The 21,730-nt window shown below is 47.6% G+C and overlaps 1 protein-coding gene across 2 annotated transcripts in view; it reads left to right on the forward strand.

The window, feature by feature from the left end:
- Positions 1-21,730, forward strand: part of SMARCC1 (SWI/SNF related, matrix associated, actin dependent regulator of chromatin subfamily c member 1) — a 196,920-nt gene that overhangs the window by 128,267 nt on the left and 46,923 nt on the right. Inside the window, exons 22-24 of one of the 2 annotated variants that reach the window (XM_030549765.1) lie at positions 13,397-13,452; positions 17,463-17,577; positions 18,584-18,738. In XM_030549765.1, the coding sequence (XP_030405625.1) occupies positions 13,397-13,452; positions 17,463-17,577; positions 18,584-18,738 (326 nt within the window). The remainder of the gene's footprint in view (positions 1-13,396; positions 13,453-17,462; positions 17,578-18,583; positions 18,739-21,730) is intronic. The other variant, XM_030549766.1, reaches the window with a different exon arrangement.

Genomic DNA, 21,730 nt, shown 5'->3' on the forward strand with positions numbered 1-21,730 from the left:
AGGAACTATAAACATGTGAAAATGCAATTTATAATGAAACTTAAGATATTTTCTTACTAATCAAACATATCCATGTTTAGTCTCATTGCAGAGGTGAATATATTTTTGGAAGTTTAAGGAAAATTCTTTTAGTTTTGTAATGCAAGGGAGGGTGGGGAAAAACAAAATTTGTAGTGGGGAAAGTGTCAGATTTGTTTGTGCACTTTCTTTGTTGCTGAATTTTAAAACGTTAGGTATTTCTGGCAGTCTAGTGATACTGAGAACTAGTCCTTTATTTTTCAGCAAATACAATTTAAAAAGTAAACATGGGAACTGTGGTGTTGCCTCAATATAACATTACAACTAATAAACGCATTAAGATTTAAATGTAGAAAACTTTATTTCATAGGCTATTTGCAACTCAGAAATATTCTTTTTAAAAGAATAAATGTGTTTTATGAGTGAAATTTTTATGCCGCTGCAAAGTTGGCATGCTGTGCTGGGGGGAGCCTTTTTTCCTGCAGATCTAATTGGCTGCACCAGCTAAAAAGTATGTGTGTAGTAGTTGCTGCAAGAGCACAATGAAGTATTAGTTGAGAATGTGAACTTCACAAGCATAATAGATTAACTGCAAGGAGTTTGCATAATCAAACCAAAGAGCTCTGGATTTTGTATCAGGGGAGTTAGAGAGGAACAGGAACAAATCTAAATGCTCAGTAGCAAAGTAAAGTCACGTTGCTTGTATGGTAGATTTTTCTGTTCCATGATTGCATCTTGCACTTACATGGTAACTTGATGAGAAACTGCTTAACAGAATGGGATGGAGTACTGTGTGTTAGTGAGAACATGATGCTGGGACTCAGGACTCTAGTTCACAGACACTGGGCAACTAACTTAACTTGTGTGTCTTAGGGCAAGTCCACACTACAGCGCTACATCGGCACAGCTACAGCGCCTGTCGGCATAATTACTCTATATCGGAGATGCGGAAGCTGTCAGTGAGAGAGCATCTCCTGCCAACGTAGCCCGGTGTGGAGACGCGTGGGGGGAGGGGACTTTTTCACACCACTGAGCAATGCAAGTTACATTGACTTAAGCTGCAGTTTAACCCACACTTAGTTTTCCCATTTGTAAATTGGAGGTAATACATACCACATAAAGGCCCAGGGAGGCTTGTTTAATGTTTGTAAAGATCTGACAGATCATTTGATAGCAGATGCTATAGAAATGCAAAGTATGTTTATAATAGTATACTTGATGAGTAGAAAGGCAAAGAACTGGAGAATATGCTGTAGGAAGCAATGCAGAGGGTGAACTAAATAGAGATTAATGAGCCTCATCAGTCTCTAATTTCTCTGGTTTATTGGACTACGATGTATCTGTTACCCAAGTGGTGACCACCATTTTTCTGAAAGGTGTCATCCCAAGAATTTTATTTTGAAACAACAATTACGTATTTAATGTTTTTTTGATTGCCAAGTCAGTATTAAAGCAAGAATGAAACTTAATTTTACACAGGGTAGAGAGGAACATGCAGTACTGTTGTGTGTAAAGAAAGAAAACATGTCTGCGTGGTGTGTTATTTTTTAATGGTATGGTGGCTGCCAGCAAGCAGTCCACACGATTATTTTAATTATAACCTTTTATTATCAAATGCAATTCAGACTGTATAAATAGCAGGGAGTACTTTTGTCAACCTGTGATATTTCGTATGGCTGAACAAAGCGAGATTGGTCATTCTGACTGGGAGATCTACATGAATCAAAACTTCAGAATTGCTTCACTGTTCTCCCCCACCGCATTTTCTAATCAGTCGTTTTTGTTTTTTACATAATGTAGCATCCTGTTTTGCTGCTTTTGCCCATGAGTTCCATCAGTTCATCTGTACTGAAAGATCCTTGGGAGTTTTGGGTTGCCAACAGCTTGGAGCTCTGGCTCAGATGCACTTAAACAGAATTTTATATATTGTTTCTGTAGAATTTTCTGGTTTGAAGTTATTAGCTTTATTTCCCATTAAACACACCACTCTCAATTCCCTATTCTTTGGCTCTTATTATGTTGCAAAGGAGAGACTGAAACTTCATAACCAATCAGTGCCACTCCTTTTACCAAAAAGAGTCACACTTTTAAGCACAGTCTGGAATTCTGCTCTTAGGCTGTGGACAAGAGTCTCTGATACAATCTAATCTGTGTCTTCCAAATAATAACCCTTCCTGAACAGATTCTCTCCTTTTAAGATGACATATTGACCAGTCTGTAACACGGGTTGAATCCCCTCTCAGTGGACAAAGGCAGGTACTTCAGAAGGGCAGAGTTATCTGTCCCAGATAAGTTCAATTGAAAAATGATTAAATGTTTTTTTAATAAATAATTAATTTGTGTTAATTTCTAGTTCTTCTTGCATCATATTTTTTTCTAATATGTGAAGAATTAATTTGTGACACATCACTGAAATTATCACTGCATGTTGGAGACCAAGCTGTCTTCACCAACTCTGTTTTAGAACATACTTGTGCTATCATTAGGGTGGGAATTTTTTTAATCAAAACACTGTGTCAACTAATACCTTATATTGAGATTTATGTAGATAGGTTGAGTGTTGTTAATTATTCCTGCATTCTTGAAATCTGCCTGCAGTGCCCAACACCTTTAGATTTAAAGGCATGGCACCATGGGTCAAAGCCTGTGATCTAACCCTAAGTATTTCTCTTTAATGCTTTATAGAGCAATTGCATACATATATATGGTGCTGGAGACCCAGCTCTGAAGGTTTTCAGATACCTTATGGGATTCAGACTTGAGGGGTATGCTGTTTGCGCTTGTTACGTGCTGATATTTCCCTCTCCGCTATGTATTTGCCGTATTTTTAGGTGTTTCTGAACCTTCTAAATAAAAACTTCAGGGACAATTAAAGTCCATAATGAAGTCCAAATAAAGCTTTGTAATATTCTGGCTCTGTATGTATACTTTTCCTATCCCAAAGAGCCCAATCTTTATTAGTGGAAACTTTACATAAACATTCAGTAAAAGAATAGCTTAATTAAATGAACTTGGGGGTGGCATCAAGAAACCTATCCTAAGGACAAGTGTATGACGGTTTAAATAGCTTGAAATGAGACTAATTGGTATTAAAACATTCATACTTTATAGAGATCTATGCATCTAGCACTGGTAACAATTTTACTGACTTTTTTTTTCAATATTTCACTTTTCTCCATGTTGACCTCTGCATACTGTTGATTAGATTTTTCGTGCAACATGACACTTTGTAGATCTCACAGTTGGATGGGATAGTAAGATAACTGGGCAATAATTATTTAAGCAGCAAGTTTCTTACTAAACAGAACCTGGTTGAGTTTTTGAAGAGACTGCTAAGCCATTTTTGTTGATATTTCACCCACAATGTAGTAGGTGCTTAGCAAATATATATTGTTGTAGTTGACACTTGGTGTATGGTTAGACTGTAAGCTCTTCAAGCCAGAGACCTTTTGTGTGTGTGTGTGTGTATATATATACACACACACACTTACAGTCTAACCAGACAGCAAGTGTCAACTACAACAAAAACCAAGTGATTGAACAGTGAACTCTTATTAAACCCAGACATCTCTTCATTTTTTAAAAATGAAAAGGCTTCTTGTCATGCAGCCTTAGAGCTCCCCAAGCTAAGCATTCGCCAGGCTACTGTTTGGACCTCATCCTAGATCAATGTGCACTTAAGCTTTCCTTGGTCTCAGAGGGCTGCAACATTGTTTCTTCCCTTGGCCTTTCTGGCACTTTTCCTGGGCACAGGATCTCTGTCTGTTACTCCTTCAAAGAAGTGAGACCCTATGGCCAAGTTGCCCTAAGCCCCCAGGATTAATGCTGACCTCCTAGACTCCCCAGCTGCATAAGTCCTTTCCCAGAACTCCTGCCTTGTGGTTTTATAGTTTTTATAGTTCACCTCTTCAGGGACATGTGAGAGTGAAAGCAAACAACACACAAGCTTTGTAAGGGTTTTTTTAAAAAAAAGTCGCCCTTTGGTTAGCACAAGAAATATATAGATCTTGACAAAACAAAACAAAAAAAAAACATAGCTGCATTTCCCAGCCTCAATTTCTCACCACTCTTGAGCATTCTTTGGGCTTAGGTCAGAGTCATCTAAGGAGCCCAGAATCCTACCTCTTGCACATGCCTTCTCCTCTGAATCATGGAGTTTCTCTCTAGTGCAGTCAGTTTCCTTCTTCCTGGGCTTATTCCTCAATAAAACAAGACTCCCCTGCTACAGAAACATGCCCCTTTGTTCATCTTCCCTACCCAGGCTTCCTCATATCTCTTCATGAGTTTTCCTCAAGTCTGTCAGGTTCTGTGACTTTTAAAACCCAACAATAACACCTGTTTGTTTTTTGTCATGCTTCTGCAAAAATTCTACTGCTCTAATTCGGTCCTGCAGAAACATTTGGTCAACCTAATTTCCCTGTCTTCAGCCATCTCATTGGTACTGCGGTGCTCTCACTTGAATGGGAGGCATCAAGGTTTGACAGCCCTCCATTGCTCTTGATCTGGGGAGTGGGTAACACACCCCTGGCAACATGTGGCTGACTCCACCTTGAGGCATTTCAATGAGCAGTTTCATAAGATCGGGCAGAACGCATAAGTCATGCACAGATTCCTTAAATCAGAATTCTGTTGTCTGTTATAGCACTTCTTTGAGTGTATGCCTAGGTCTTGTAGGCCTTTTGAAATAAATGTTTTGAGGAACAAGATCTGGAGATGGGAGACATGAAGGCTCAGTTAATCATGAACAATGATCCTAGAAATCCATTTTGCCACAGAAAAACACGAATTTGCGTTTATACAGAAAATCTTTAGTTTTTACATTTTGTGAAAAAATAAACATATACAATCTAATTGCGACTGGGGCCAGATCAGATAATCAAGAGAATGGGTGGGGCTTCAGCTGTCAGTCCTAGGCTGCAAGGCTTGGGTGGTAAGCTTAAAAATTGTCAATATATTGGTAAAACATTGTGTTCAACTGATACTCATATATGCTGTGGCTAGGGGAACTAAAGTTCAGCATTTCATTTGAATCATGGAAAAACATGGATTTTTGGTGGGGGTGGTCAGAATTTGGGGGGATTATCACTGAAAACTAGGGTCCCTGGTCATGAAGCTTAGGCATAGAAACTGGTTGTTCTTGGAGTGCTTGCTCATATCCATTCCAGTTAGGTGTGCACGTGCTGCATGCACGTTCGTCTGAGATTTTTACCCTAGCAACACTCGGTGGGCCGGCAGGGTGCCCCCTGGAGTGGTGCTGCTATGGTGCCAGATATGTACCCCTGCCGGCCCCTCCGCTCCTCAGTTCCTTCTTACCGCCCATGTCGGTCATTGGAACAGTGGAGCGCAGCTTAGCTGATCTCCACCTCCCTAGTGATTCACTCGTTTCTATTGTAATTGTGTGTATAGTTCGATTTCTTCAAGTATAGTTAATGTTTAGTTATTAGTTCTGTAGTAGTTATTGTAGATAGTTAAGAGGGATCGGGGGTTAGCCTCTTCCCCTCGCCCGGTACCGGGGCCCATGCCTGGTTCACTGGGCTTCAGACCGTGCTCAGTCTGTCATAGGCCGATGCCCATAGGAGACCTGCACGATTCCTGTCTTAAGTGCTTGGGTGAATCCCATCTTATGGACAAGTGCCGCATCTGTAAGGCGTTCAGGCCCCGGACTAAAAAAGAGCGGGACATTCGCCTAAAACAACTTCTGATGGAGGCAGCGTTGACTCCCCAGTCTTCGGCACCGCCAGCGGCACCGGGAACAAGTGCCTCTTCGGCACCAGAGCACACGCCAACGGTGAAGGCTCCTCGACATCAGCCATCACCGGCCCAAGCTCCTACCCGACACCATTCGCTCTCACCACAGAGCAAGAAGCACAAGCCTCCTGCAGCTGCTATATATACACCACAATCTGAGCGCTTAGCCAAGTCGGACTGCCCGGCACCGTCAGACTGCTGCAGCACCGATGTCCTCTGCACCATTGACTCCCGCCTCGCAAGAGCCGTCAAGTCTGGTGCCTTACCAGATCCCTGGCACGCGCCAGTGGTTGAGCTTATCGTGCCCTCGACTCCGGAGACGTTCTCCACGGCACGGGACTTGATTGGCTTAAAGGAGCCTGAGCTGTCTCAACCCCCGTCGCCGCCGGTGCGGGTTCTTCAGTCTGTAGGCACGCCGGCCCCCATGAGACCTTCTTCGCCCGGTCACTGAACACCACCGGTCCCGATCCAGGTCCCACAGGCACTCCCGGTCCCATCATCGATCTCAGTCCCGTGGCCACTCGCAGTCCCAGTACTGTTCCCCATCGAGGTACTGGTCGTACTCGCGGCACCGTTCGAGGTCCCGGTCGCTGTCCAGATACTATCGGCACTGCTCCAGATCTCGGCACCACTGGCGGCACCGAACCTCTCGCAGCCAATCCCAGCACGGCGATTCCAGGCACCGGTCGACCTCCTTGCACCGCGCTGGTCGCAGGTCCCGCTCCCGGCACCGTCACGACTCTCGGTACCGTTCTCCGGCACCGCGTAGGGATGGTTCGAGTGGACACAGAGACCCACATCAAACGGTCTCCGCCCCCCCGTGGCCGTCTAGTCATCCGTCGATCTCCTCCCATGCAAATACTGCATCTTATGGGGATTTGGATAACCACAAGGGACCTCATCAGTGGCCCTTTTGGACGCCTTGGGCCTACCACCAAACCCAAGATGGACCGCATATACCATCGTACTCCAGCCCTTCTGAACATCGGGCACCAGAGACCACAGTGAGCAGACTTCCCCGGCTGGTACGGAGGAATCTCCAGCCCACGTACCAGACCCACAAGATCCGCTGCCTCAGGACATCCCCCAAGACCAGGAGTCGATCCAAGACTCGCTTATTCCCGAGGTTTCATCCTCTTTTCTTCCCAGGATGAAGCGGTGGCAGGGACGTCTACATCTGGACCGCCCCCAATCGACCTCAGGTCACACCAGGGCCTTCTGCACCACATCGCCCTCAATATCAACTTGCCCATAGAGGAAGTTCCTGAGGTGGACGACCCCATTGTCAGTATACTGTCGGCGGAGGCCCCAACCAAGGTGGCCCTCCCCTTCATCCACTCAATCCAGGCTAGAGCGGATACCATCTGGCAATCCCTGGCATCCGTACCGCCCACAGCCAGAGGGGTTTAACGTAAATACATGGTACCCTCCAAAGGGTATGAGTACCTGTATATACACTTCCCCTCCTTGTTCATTGGTTGTACAGTCTGTCAATGAACGGGAGCGCCGTGGCCACCAAGCCCCTGCTCCTAAATCAAGGGAGGCCTGGCGAATGGATTTGTTGGGGAGAAAGATCTATTCCGCGGGAGGCCTCCAACTCAGGGTGGCGAACCAGCAAGCCCTCCGGAATAGGTACAGCTACAACACCTGGGAGGTAGTAGGGAAGTTTGCAGAGCTCGTCCCGCAGGACTCCCGCCAGGAATTCACAGCTCTCCTGGAGAAAGGGAAGAAAGTTGCGCAGACCTCCCTCCAGGCCTTGCTGGATGCTTCCGATTCGGCAGCTAGAACCGTCTCCTCTGGAATTGCCATGCGGCTTATATCATGGCTGCAAGTGTCAGGCCTGCCACCTGAAGTTCAATACACGATAGAGGACCTACCCTTTGATGGCCAGGGCCTCTTCTCCCAGAAGACAGACCCTCGGCTACAGAGTCTGAAGGACAATTGCGTAATTATGCATTCACTGGGAATGCATATGCCGCAGACTCAAAGATGATCTTTCCGGTCGCAACATCAGCGCCCCTATCCCCTACCTCGGCCAAGGCAAGACTCCACCAGAAGGCGAGGTTGTACCTCTCGCAGACGACAATCTGGACCTCAGGGGGGTAACAATTCCGGTCCCATCAAACCACCAGCGGGACCGAAGCCAAACTTTTGAGGGTGCCCCCGAGAGCACTGTACCAATGACCTCCCAGGATCCTTTTCAGTTCTCCAACCACCTTGCCGCATTCCTCCCTGTGTGGTCCCAGCTAACTTCGGACCGTTGGGTCCTCTGCACAGTGGAGTGTGGCTACCGTCTTCAGTTTGTTTCAACCCCACCTTCCTACCCTCCCTCCTCGTCCCTCTTCAGGGACCCCTCTCACGAGCAACTCCTTCTGCAGGAGGTTTTGAGGCTCCTTGTGATGGGAGCTATAGAGGAGGTTCCGGAGGAATTAAGGGGCAAGGGGTTCTAGTCCAGATATTTCCTAATTCCTAAGGCAAAAGGGGGCCTCCGGCCTATCCTGGACCTGCGAGGACTGAACAAATTGATGAGAAAGTTCAAGTTCCGCATGGTATCCCTGGGAACCATCATCTCTTCCCTGGATCCCGGAGATTGGTACGCTGCTCTCGACATGAGGGACGCATATTTCCACTTCGCGATTTACCCTCCGCACAGACTGTACCTACGCTTTGTGGTGAATCGTCAACATTATCGATTTGCGGTCCTTCCCTTTGGCCTCTCCTCGGCCCCTCGGGTATTCACGAAGTGTATGGCGGTAGTCGCCGCCTCCCTCCGCTGTCGTCGAATACATGTCTTCCCATACCTCGACGACTGGCTTATTCGAGGGACCTCCAAGGCTCAGGTCACCGCTCATGTAAACGTCATCAAGGGCCTATTCACCCGTCTAGGCCTGATAATCAATCTGGACAAATCCATTCTGCTACCTACGCAGAGGATAGAATTCATAGGGGCCATGCTAGACTCCAATCTTGCAACGGCCAGCTTGCCCCCACCACAGTTTCAGGCTATAGTTTCCCTTATACAACGACTACAAACCTTCCCAACAACCTCTGTCCGCACCTGCCTAGGCCTCCTCGGTCACATGGCTGCGTGCACCTTCGTTACGAAGCACGCTAGACTGCGCATGCGTCCTCTTCAGACTTGGCTCGCCTCAGTCTATCGTCCACGCAGGGATGCCATAGACATGATAATCATGGTTCCATCAAGTGTTCTGGGCTCCCTCGACTGGTGGCTGACACCCTCCCTGGTGTGTGCCAGTCGTCTGTTCCATCCATCGCAGCCCTCTGTGTCCCTGACAACAGGCGCTTCCTCTCTCGGCTGGGGCACTCACTTAGGGCACCTTCGCACCCAAGGCTTTTGGTCCTTTCAGGAGCTGGCGCTTCACATCAATGTCCGCGAACTGAGAGCGGTCCGACTGGTGTGCCAGACCTTCCAGCGTCATCTACAGGGCCGTTGTGTTGCAGTGTTCACAGACAACACAACGGCCTTGTATTACATAAACAAGCAGGGAGGGACGTGATCTTCCCCCCTTTGTCAAGAGGCAATGAGATTGTGGGACTTCTGCATAGCCCACTCGATAGACCTGGTAGCCTCCTTTCTCCCGGGAGTCCGGAACACTCTCGCGGATCACCTGAGCGGGTCCTTCCTGTCCCACGAGTTGTCCATCCGTCTGGACATCCTCCTTTCAGTATTCCGGAAGTGGGGCTTTCCCCAGATAGACCTCTTTGCCTCCCGAGAGAACAGGAAATGCAAGGTGTTCTGCTCCCTGCAGCTTCGCTCCCCAGGCTCCCTCTCGGACGCGTTCCTAATTCCTTGTAAAGGTCGTCTACTTTATGCCTTTCCACTCTTTCCCCTAGTCCACAGAGTCCTGCTCAAGCTCCGCAGGGACAGGGCCCAGCTAATCCTAATCGCTCCGGCGTGGCCGAGGCAGCACTGGTACACCATGCAGCTCGACCTATCTCTAGCGGCCCTGATACCTCTGCCACTCTGCCCAGACCTGATAACACAGGACTTCGGCAGACTTCACCACCCGAACCTGCAGTCCCTCCATCCGAATTGCTCTGTTCCACCCCAGTGCAACAGGTCCTACTGGGAAGCAGAAAGCCTTCCACATGGGCAACATATCTCGCCAAGTGGAAGCGCTTCTCCCATTGGTGCGCCCAGCATAACTTTATTCCTGAAGGCGTATCGGTCCCCATTATCTTGGACTACTTATGGTATCTCAAGGAGCAGGGCCTGGCGCTCTCTTCGATAAGGGTGCATCTGGCCGTGATTTCCATCTTCCATCTTGGGGAATCTGGCAGTTCGACCTTCTCTCACCCTATAGTTTCCAGATTCCTTAAGGGCTTGGAGCGGCTCTACCCTCAGGTTAAGCGCCCTTCCCCTACCTGGGATCTCAACCTTGTATTAGCTAGGCTTACAGGCCCTCCCTTTGAGCCGTTAGCCACATGCTCGCTGCTGTACCTATCCTGGAAGACAGCCTTCCTTGACGCTATCATCTCGGCCAGACGAGTATCGGAGCTTCGTGCTTTGATGGTAGATCCCCCGTACATGATATTCTACAAGGACAAGGTACAGCTGCGACCACACCCGGCTTTCCTTCCCAAGGTGGTCTCTGCCTTCCACATTAATCAAGACATTTTTCTACCAGTCTTCTTCCCGAAGCCACACGCATCGCACCGGGAACAACAGCTACATACCTGGATGTCCGCTGGGCCCTTGCCTTTTACATCCAGAGGACCAAACCTTTCAGATGCTCGCCTCAGCTATTCGTAGCGGTCGCGGAGCACATGAAAGGCATGCCTGTCTCTTCCCAGAGGCTCTCATCCTGGGTGACATCCTGTATCCAGACATGCTACGACTTGGCCCGCGTTCTGACTGGCCATCTCACCGCCCACTCTACTTGGGCTCAAGCCCCGTCTGCCGGTTTCCTGGCCCACGTTCCCATCCAGGAAATATGTCGCGCAGCTAGCTGGTCTTCCGTCCACACTTTTGCATCCCACTATGCACTGATCCAGCAGTCTAGAGATGATGCCGTCTTTGGCTCAGCGGTCTTACGTTCTGCAACATCTCACTCCAACCCCACCGCCTAGGTAAGGCTTGGGAATCACTTAACTGGAATGGATATGAGCAAGCACTCGAAGAAGAAAAGACGGTTACTCACCTTTGTAACTGTTGTTCTTCGAGATTTGTTGCTCATATCCATTCCAAACCCGCCCTCCTTTCCCTCTGTTGGAGTAGCCGGCAAGAAGGAACTGAGGAGCGGTGGGGCCGGCAGGGGTATATATCCGGCACCATAGTGGCGCCACTCCAGGGGGCGCCCTCCCGGGCCACTGAGTGTTACTAGGGTAAAAATCTCTGACGAACGTGCACATGGCGCGTGCACTCCTAACTGGAATGGATATGAGCAACACCTCTTGAAGAACAACAGTTACAAAGGTGAGTAATAGTCTTTTATGGGACATGAAAGAAAACCTGCAAATTCTAGGCAGGGAAATAGAGAGGCTTTCTTGTGAATGTTTAATGCTTTAACACTGTTTGTAGAGGTGCTAGAACTTAGTGTGAGAATATTTTTACAGAACATAAATTATTCTTCTACAGTCAGATTTGGATAACATGATAAAATTAGCCTCTGATAGTGTTTTGATCACCTGCAAATTGGAAATAGTCCCCTACTGACTTTCCATGCATGCTGACATTTGTGTGCGTAGAGTTCATAAAGCAATTCAGGAAGTTTGTGTTAAGCAGTGATTACCCACTCTTGTAATATAATAAGTTCTTAAGTGAGGCTGGTCTTGCATGCTTGAGCTATGGACCATCTACACAGATAAATCGACTACATTGGCAGAGCGTGTTGTTATATTACAGTCAACCAACAGAATTATAGTACAGATTGAACATGTTACAGAATTGTGGTGTATCCTTGGCCTTTTGCAGGGGTGCAGCAGTTTGAGTTTTGTCTGTACAGGCAAACTGTATCTTCATAGCAAAATAAAAATGCTGTCACAGTTATTTTTAGTAAAAGTCAGACAGGTTGTGGGCAATAAACAAAAATTCATGGAAGCCTGCAATCTGTCTGTGACTTGTGCTAAAAAATAATTGGGCAGGAGGTCTGACTGAAGCCCAAGTGGGGGATGAAAGCCCAAGCCCCACTGTTGGGGGTGGTGTCCTGCACCCTCTGCTGCAGCAGTTCCAGGGGCCCCTTGCCGCAGTCTCAGTGGCTCAGAGCTCTGGGGCCCCCACACTGCCTGCAGCAGCTCAGAGCCCCGGGGGCCCCCTGCCGCAGCTGACAGCTCTGGCCCCACTGCTCTGGGGCTGAAGCAGAAAATGTCACAGAAGTCTCTGCAAGTCACAGAATCCATGCCTCTGTGACACAACCGTATCCTTATGCATAGCTATTTTAATATTGTTGGCCTCACATACCCTGGCTGGCCAAACCTGCAAAGGTAAAGCTGTATTTAAACCTGAATTTTAAACTAAGGCTATAGCATAATGTATTGTGCTGTCAAGCCTCTTATGTCCAGTGTTATGAAGCTTTCTTGCATTTTTCTAAAGAACAGTTCTATTTATTTAGGTGGAACAAATGGGCCAAAGCCAATAACAACCCAGTCTCTGTCCAACACTAAACAGTGTTAAACATGGTCCAGGGTTTGGCATTCAGAGGCCTCAGCCTGCTTAGTACCATGGCCCAAACACAATTGAAAATTATTTTAACCTTCTATTAAAGATAAAGAAAAGGAAGAAAAAAAAGTAAAGCATTTGAAATGTAAAGAATTAAGTCAGGCTTTTATTTCAACATGTTTTGTTCCCTTTAGCTGGAGAGAGTTTTAGAAGGAAAAACCTCTGGTTTGACAGTCTCTTAAATATTATTGAAGATGGTAATAACTGTCCCTCTAGGAAAAAGAAAGTTAGTTGAAATGAGCTGGAGCTACTACTGTTAAAATCTGATCCCATTTCATCCCAGGTGGTGGCTGGGATTCAGTTGGAGCCAGTAAAAGTGAGAATATTATCTGGGTTCCTCTCAGGCCTGGTCTGGTCAGGACATCTCTCAGGGTTAGGATAATGAAGGCCTGGGACCCCAAGAGATGAAGGGGGTGGCAGCCATGATGGTGAAGCTTGCTTCAGTATCCTCTATTCTTTCACTTACTCTGGTTTTTTTCTGTCCTTTGTTCTCCTTACCTCTCCTCCCCCTAGTTCCCAAAAAGGTCTTTCTTTCAGGACTCAAAAAGGGTGGAATAGCCCATCCCCTCATTATTTTTGCCCATCAATTAGGCCTACTTTCTGAGACACTAATTTTGGGTCATTAACTCCACATCGTTTCTTTTTAACAAGTATAATTACAGCAGTCTTTGGGTTATTTGAACATGGTCTTTTTTGTTTAAACTAATCCAGTTTCTCTGGTTTTCTTGCATCTAGTCCCATTAACATTTGTTGTTATGGGTTGTGACATCTTATGAACTTACACTCACTTTTTACAGTTAAACTCACAGTTAAGGTAAATTTATAAACCCAATTACCACAGCAGAACAGAGTAGGACATTTCAGTTAATGTAATTAATTTTCAAGTGTAATAAATGGTGGTTATGGCACTTTTAACCACTCTGCTTTATGTACTTGTATTTCTTGTCACAGATGGAGTTGAAGAAGAGAAAATGGAAACTGAGACAGATGGGCAACAGTCAGAAAAGGTAAACATCTGAGATTTGTCTCTGATACAGTGATTCTTTTCATAAAGTTCACAAGTCTGAGTTGTGTGTGTTACAGTAGCACCTAGAGGCCTTAATCAAAGATCGGGGCCCATTGTGCTAGTCACTGTACAAATATATAATGAAAAGATGGGCCTTACCCAGGTGACTTAAATTGTAGTAGAGAGCTTCTTGTTCTCAGCCTCATCTCTGCAGAGTGAATTAAACACTCCTGTCGTAGGAGTGCCCTCTTGCAAGTTTACTGCTGAGCAAAGTGGGAAGAGATGTCAGTATCTTTTCCTGTCCTTTCTAGCCATAAGGAGAGGGTCTGAGGAAGGATCAAAGTGGAGATGTCAGTTTTAATTGAAGAGCCATAGAAAAACTGCAGCAGCATATCCCGACATGTTGCAATGTTTTTCTTGTAGTGTTGGATTGACGATTCTGACTCGTAATTGTGCAGTGCTGTGATATTTTCGGCTCTGCACAGTTTAATTCAGTGAGAAATTGGCTTTCCAAGATGAAGTACCTTTGCTTTAATCTGACCCGAGATCAGTAAAGAGAAATCAATTCTCTAAGAACCATTCCTAATTTTTGAATTTAGTGTAACTTAGTTGTGTTGGACTGCGAAGTTCTCCGAGTAACCTATTTTTATAACACAAATATAAAGCAAGAGACACCGAGAGGATGAAAGACACAGAAAATAGTTCTTGTATTTCCCTTCTGTGTGCCAGCTGGAGTTGGATTGGTAACGTGAGTGAAGGCATTTATTCATAGTTTCATCACAGACAATGGCAGTGCAAGCTACCCTCCTTTGTCTAGTGCAGGGGTAGGCAACATATGGCACATGTGCCAAAGTTGGCACATGAGCTGATTTTCAGTGGCGCTCACGTGGTCCTGGCCACTAGTCCAGGGGGCTCTGCATTTTAATTTAATTTTAAATTAAGCTTCTTAAACATCTTACAAGTCGTATTTACTTTACATGCAACAATAGTTTTATATATATTATAGACTTATAGAAAGAGATCTTCTAAAAACGTTAAAATATATTATTGGCACGTGAAATCTTAAATTAGAGTGAATAAATGAAGACTCGGCACAGCACTTCTGAAAGGTTACCGACCCCTGGTCAAATGAATGTGACTCAGCTCTGACTTAGAGCTTGAACCTAAGCCCATGACAGTCAGTGGCAAAACCGTCATTGGCTTCAGTGTGTGCATGATCAACCCCTTAGAGACGAGCTGCCTGAGAATGAGGAGTTCAGTCTGTTTGTTCGGGCCTTCATCTCTCCTGCGGAGATTGTCGGCAGGAGGTGACTGCAGTGGTGGGCTTTGTGATGTAGATAAATGTCCACTAAGATCTAGACTACGACTAGCAGCTCCTTTCAAAGAGGTCACAACTGTGAAGTGGTAATGACAGTGACTTCTGGGCAGTACTGACCTGCACTAAATCCGAACTAGTGCTCTAGAACTGATTCATCATTTGCTTGAATGAACAAGAACTACAATGTGTCTGCAGTTACCTGTAACACTTTCCTGTTACCCTGCTTTTTTAGTCAAATGAATGAAACACCAGTGCTTAAATTAAGGACATGTGTACATGACAATCTTAAGTTGACCTCTGCTAGGTCAACTTACAGCCCTCACAGTAATTACTGCGGTGGCTGATATCCACACTACCCTCCTCCTGTCGGTGATGCATGTCCTCACCAGGAGCTCTTCCACTAGCTGAAGAGGGGCAGCGTGGGGGGGCTAAGAGTAAGGGGGCTTCTCTCCTTCGGCAGGGAGATCCATGCCCAGAGTCTGGTTGGCTGCAGTGCTCCCCGCAGGGAGCTAGGACCCCAGGGCACAGCAGGGCTCACAGCGGGGCGCTTGGGCAACAGCCCAAGCCAGAAGCTTGGTTGATAGCCCAGCTTGGACCAGAGACCAGGGTCGGATTAACTCTCCTGTGGACCCGGGGTTATTAGATTTTGTGGGTCCCTTGTATACAAGCCTTTTTCCTTGGAGGGAGTTTAATGCAGGAGGCAGGGGATTGGTGTGCAGGAGGGGGTGCAGGGTCTGGGAGGGAGGATGTAGGAGGGGATTCTGATCTGGGGCAGAGGTTTGAGGTGGAGGAGGGGTAAGAGTTGCATGCTCCAGCTGGGAGGTGCTTACCACAAGCAGCTCCCGGCCAATGGCACAGCATGGCTCAGGCTGCCTGCCTGCCATAGCCGCTGCTAGCACATCTCTGCACACCCTTTGGGGGGAGGGGGGCAGCAGGTCTCAGTATGCTGCCTGTGCCTGCAAACGCCCTCCCCTTGCCCCCGCAGCTACAGGGAGCTGTGGAAACGGTGCTAGGGGCAGAGGCAGCGCACGGAGCCGCTTCCCCCCCCTCCCCTCCCCGCTTGGGGCTGCAGAGACATGACAGAAGCCAGCTGCTTCCAGGAACAGCATGGTGCTATGGCAGGCAGGCAGCCAGCCTGAGAGCCCCTTTTAGCGGCCTGGAGATCGAAGTTTGTGATTTATTTTTGCAGGATCCCACTTGAGCCAAGGCCCTGGGCTGCAGCCTCTAGAGCCCCAGCCTTAATCCGGCCCTGCCGGAGACCTGCAGCAGCCCAGCTGGGGAACCAGGAGCCAGCTTTCTTGTCAATTTCATGGCTCAAGCAGAGCTGTGAAATTAACAAGTATGACAGCTAACAGCCAATGTGAGGAACAGTTTCTGCATAGACATTGAGTCGCCCTAGCTACACCGACATAAGCCCTATGCCTGCCATGGAGTTGGAGTTATGTTGGTGTAGTAGAGCACTTACATCATCAGTAGCAAGTCTGTAGTGTAGACACTGATGTAGTTAGGTCAACATAAGCTGCCCAGTGTCGACCTAGCTTTGTAGTATAGTCCAAGCCTAATACTCACAATACATAATTGTGAATGTTACTCCTTGTTTGCTGTATTCTTTTGATTGTCTTTATATTGCTTGTATGAAATAAGAGATGTAAATACAGTGTAAGGTAATGATGGACATGAAAATTACTGTTCCAAATTTATTGGAAACTAATTCCCAGTCTAGTAGAACAGACATTCAGATAAGTCCAAATTACTTGCCAATTTTAAAATATTTCCCACCTCCACCCTTACGCATAAAATCACTGCTCATTTCATTAATACAGTTAAGGTCCTTGAGTTGGGATAAGCTAGAATCTGTGAAGAATTCCACTTCTTTGAGTAGTGTCCCTATGGGTGCTTCATGACAGGGCATACTTCCCCAGGGGCAGATTGATCACAATGTCCATCCTTGTTTCAACAGTCCAGTGGAGTCCACAAACCCCACTGCAAGGGCTTTGCTACAAATTCTAGGCCATATGGCAGCCTGTACGTTCATGACTTCCCTAGCAAGACTTAACTCTTGGTGTCTTCAACCATAATTGAGAACTGTCTACACTCCCAACAAACTGTTGGTCCAAGCAGGTGTCCATATCTCAGAAGGTCCTCAGTCCTCTGAATCGGTGGAAGGACCCACAAAAGTGGGTGGGGGAGAGAAGTTTCACTTGTACAGCCTCCTCCCATGAGGATTGTCACCACAGAAGTCTCCCTCGTAGGCTGGGGTGCACAATTCCAAAACCTTAAATCTCAGGGCAAATAGACCCCCCTCCCATATCAACATATTGGAGCTCAGCAGTCCATTATGCTTGCCAACACTTCCTGCCACACATCAAGGACACCCAGTCAGAATAATGCTGAACAACAGAGCAGCGGTGTTTACATCAATCATCAAGGAGGAGCAAGAAACAAAATCTGGTGCTTCCCCTGTTGGAGATGGCTTACAGGACTAGATAGATCATGGGTCTGATCCAATATGGCAATTGCTTTGTGCCCAAGAATCTTGACCATGGTTGTGAAAAGAACTAACAGGCAGTCCCAAATTGATTCCACCGTCCCAAGGATGATAGAGCTTTCAGGTGATTCTGTGACCAAGCTAACAAGGAATTTTTTCTTATGTTCCCCTTTCTCTCTTCCTTTATCCCCCTCCAACACTCCAGGTTGAAAGCAAAGGAGAAAGTGAAATAGAGGAAGGTGATAAGGTTCAGGAAGGAGAAAATGAGAGAAATCCAGAAAAGGAGCAGGACAATGAAGTCACGTCTGATACCAAGTCAGGTAATAGACACCAGCTGTTACTTGAGCTGCATTTTAGTTTTAAAAGCCTTTCTCCAAAGCTGCAAGAATAGACTATAAAGTTAATTGTGGCAGAAATATTTTCTCTCGCACATCAGGTCTGCAGCCTGGTTCAGCGGTAGATATTCCAGTTCATTTCACAGAAAAGCTCAAGTGCTAAATTCATATTGCAATCATTTCAGACTTCAGTTTAGGGACTTTTTTCATCTTGGCTGTAGGGACTGGGTGAGCAGATTGCTAAACTAAAGTGAGCACAAATCATATAAATGAGTTTATTTCCGTATTGCTAATCTGTTGGTCCATTCCTAATGTAAAGAAGCAGATGAATGGGACTACTATGAACACAGCTTTGTGCTTAAAAGCTTAACAAGCTTTCTCCGTTTCCTTACGAGGTTGTGCAAATTATTTCATTTGACTGGTTGGGAATAAAGTACTGAAAAATCATAGTATCTTACTATATTTTAAAATACCATGTCACTTATTACATGAATCTGTGTTCTGACTGTGTCGTATAGATCTGGCACATCTATTCTGACAGGATTTTTTTCATCAGGATTTTAGGAGAGGACAGAGCAAAACAATAAAAAGGTCTCCATTTGCCTCTCAGAATGGAGATGATCATGGAATTTGTTTATTGGAAATACAACTTAAAATTATTTTGATATTAAGACTAAAAAAAATGATGAAGAGAGAAGAGTGCATGGGGTCGAAAATGAAAACGCTTTGGGAGCATCACGCCTAAGGATTTGGGGGGATCCTCTGGAATATACATTTTGTAGAGGTGTTCAAACTGCTTCTGTAGCAGTATGTGGAGGAAATGCTGAGGTACTCTAATAATATAAAGCACCTAAGTGGGAATGTTGTAATGTGCTCGTTCATGGTTTATGCTGTGTGAGCATAGAAGTACGTGCTATGTAAATCCTGTCCCTGATGTGATAATCATGAAGTGAAGAATGAATGTAAAAAAATTATTGGGTCATCTCTTTAGAAGAGAAGGAGGCAGAAGAGAACAAGGAGAACGTTGAGGCGTGCAAAGACAAGGAAAGCGACACTGGAAAGAAGAAAGTGGAACATGAAATCTCTGAAGGAAATGTAGCTACAGCTGCAGCTGCTGCTCTTGCCTCAGCTGCCACCAAAGCAAAGGTTTGTCATACAGAAATGTCCACCGCAGCTGATTTCCAGTTTCAGTTGGGCAGTATTCAAAAATAGTCCATTGTTCCAAACCACTGGGAGCTGAAGTGCTCCTTTGTTTGTTTATGCTCTTTCACTTCAGCTCTTTGAACACTATCATTAAATGAAATTGTTTCCCTGTGAATAGTTTAATGCTACAATTGTAAACATTGTAAAGTCAGGGCAAGCATCCCCAAAAAGAGTGTCATCTTTTCAACGTGTAATGTGGGCAGTTGTCTCTGCTGGGTGTGCTGTTAGTGGTCAAGGAACAGAATTGGGAGGCAAGATTTGTGGGTTCTCTTCTTGGATCTGCCACTGACTAGTTGTGTGACCTTAGGCAATTCATTTAACTTCTCTGTACCTGAGTTTCTTCATCAGTAAAATAAGTATAACACTTACATCACAGGGCAATGTGATAATTGTAAAGATCTTTGAGATCCTCACATGAAAGGTCGTCTGTTGTTCTTCTTCGAGTGGTTGTTCATGTCCATTCCAAGCAGGTGTGTGCACACTGCGTGCACACCAGCCGGAAGATTTTCCCCTAGCAGTGTCCGTAGGGTCGGCCCTGGCGCCCCTTGGAGTGGCGCCACTATGGCGTCCTATAAAGGGGCCCGCCGACTTAGCACCAGTGACGGCTAGCTGGAACTTGTCTTGTGCATAGCAAATTAGCAGTGTCCTATCCTCGTGTATAGTCCATGTATATGGTTAGTATATAGTTAGTTTACTTAGGTTATTTGTATATAGTTCTTGGTAGTTGGGGGATTCCCCGCCCCCACGTTTCATCGCCCGTTGGGGCATGCCCGGGTCCCCCGGGTTTAAACTGCAAGGACTGCGGGAAATTCATGCCCAAGAGTGACCCGCACTCTGCTTGTTTGAGGTGCCTCAGAGAGAGCCACCAAAAGAACCGGTGCTCTATCTGCAGGGGCTTCCAGCTGAGAACTCTCAAAGACAGAGCTCAAAGACTTAGTCCTCCTGATGGAGGCTGCCCTGCAGCCACCCTCGGACCCAGAACCAGCCGAGGCGCTGCCCAGCACATCTTCCTTAGTGCAGGACACCCCAGCACCGGCATCAGAACTTAGGGCCCAGCCCAAGTCTTCTAAAACCCAGCACCGAACGGAGTTGGGTCATAGGAAGTCGGCCTCAGTGTGGCACCGCTCACCATCTCCGGTGCCCGCTAAGAGGAGGAAGCCAGTGTGAGGGAACAGTCACCCCACCAGGACCCCCAGAGGGTGACGCCGTCCGCAGGTGCAAGTGGACAGGCTGGGCTACAGCCCTCGGCTGCTCCGTCGACTCCCGCACTGTAGAGAGGGTGGTCGAGTCCGGACCGGCCTAGATCCCCGGACCTCAGCGGAGATTTGCGCCTCCCCTCAACACCGGAGGCATTCAAGGTGGCCTCAGACTTGATGGGACTCCCGGCGCCGGCCTCCCCGCACCATAGTCAGGAGTTGCCTACCACGGTCCGTCCCCCAGTACAATAGAGGGGCAAGCCAGCCATGCCGTTGCCTCTCTCCCCGCCCCGCACCGCTAGGACGGCACCGGACGAGACAGGAGGCTCCCCGCCGCCTCAGCATCACTCTCCAACGGCACGGGGTGCTGCTCCCCCCAGGTCCTCTTACTCAGAGACTTCATACTCAGAGGCAGACTCCTACCACTCTAGCTGGTCGCAGAGCAGGAGATCGGATCCGAGGGTGAGCCACCAGCGTTACTGACAGTGGCAGCAGCAATGGCATCCGCCATCAGTGGCTGTTTTGGACCCCCTGGGCCTACCACCAGTTGGTAGGTCAGGCGTTTGGTCCTCGATCAAGGTCGGCCTCGGTCTCCTCGGCATTGGTGGTCCTGGCGCAGTTGCCTCCGGCACCGGCACCGGGCAAAGGTGTGCCTTATTCAAGTTCAACATCCCCTAGCCGGGCGGCGGCACCAGCAGCGACTACAGTTCGGGTTCACAGGCACCGCCCGATACACCAAGCCGCTCACTGGCGACCCTGGTACTGGTTGCGGTGCCACATTTAGAATTGGAACCAGCCCTGCAACCAGAGTACCATGTGCTGCAGGACCCCGAAGGGCTACATGCACCTGAGGAAGGGCCAATCCAAGTAATTTCCTCGTCTTCCTCCCCAGACGAAGCGGTCTCGGGCAGGACTGCGGCACTGCCCCTTGGAGGACACTCAGATCTTCCAACTGCTCAGGCGAGCAGCTCAAAGCCTCGCAATCCAGGCTGGGGAAATCGAGGTGGGTGCGGATCCGATAGTAGACATCCTGGCTCCCTCAGGGCCATCCAGGGTGGCTCTTCCGTTAACCAAGACCAAAGCAGATATGTCCCGCACCTTATGGCAAACGCCAGCCTCACTGGCCCATCCTGCCCAGAGAAAGGCGTTACTTCGTCCCCTGTAAGTGGCACGAACATTTGTACACTCACGCACACACCCTGGACTCCCTGGTGGTGGACCCAGCCAACCAACGGGAGCGTCAGGGGTCAACACCGAAGAACAGGGATGCCAAAAGACTACACCTCTTTGGTAGAAAGATGTACTCTGCGGCAGGCCTACAACTCCGTATTGCCAACCAACAGGCGATCGTAAGCCGATATGATCATAACACATGTTCAGTCATGTCGAAGTTTACGGAGCTCCTCCCCCAGGACTCGAGGTCAGAATTTTCGGCTCTGGTGGAGGAGGGGAAACTGATATCCTGAGCCTCTCTCCAGGTGGCCCTAGATGCGGTGGACTCAGCCTCGTGCGCCCTGGCCACGGGCCTGGTCATGAGGCTGGGAGCCTGGCTCCAGGTCTCAGGCCTTCCCTGTGAGGTCCAGCAGACCATTCAGGACCTCCCCTTCAAGGGGCAGATACTGTTTTCAGAAAAAATGGGCAAGTGTCTCCATAGCCTGAAGGACTCGAGGGCCACGCTTCGCTCGCTGGGCTTGCATACCCCTGCAACCCAGCACAGGCAGTTTAGGCTGCAGGCGGCC

This window comes from Gopherus evgoodei, chromosome 2, assembly GCF_007399415.2.
Source record: "Gopherus evgoodei ecotype Sinaloan lineage chromosome 2, rGopEvg1_v1.p, whole genome shotgun sequence".
Taxonomy (NCBI): domain Eukaryota; kingdom Metazoa; phylum Chordata; order Testudines; family Testudinidae; genus Gopherus; species Gopherus evgoodei.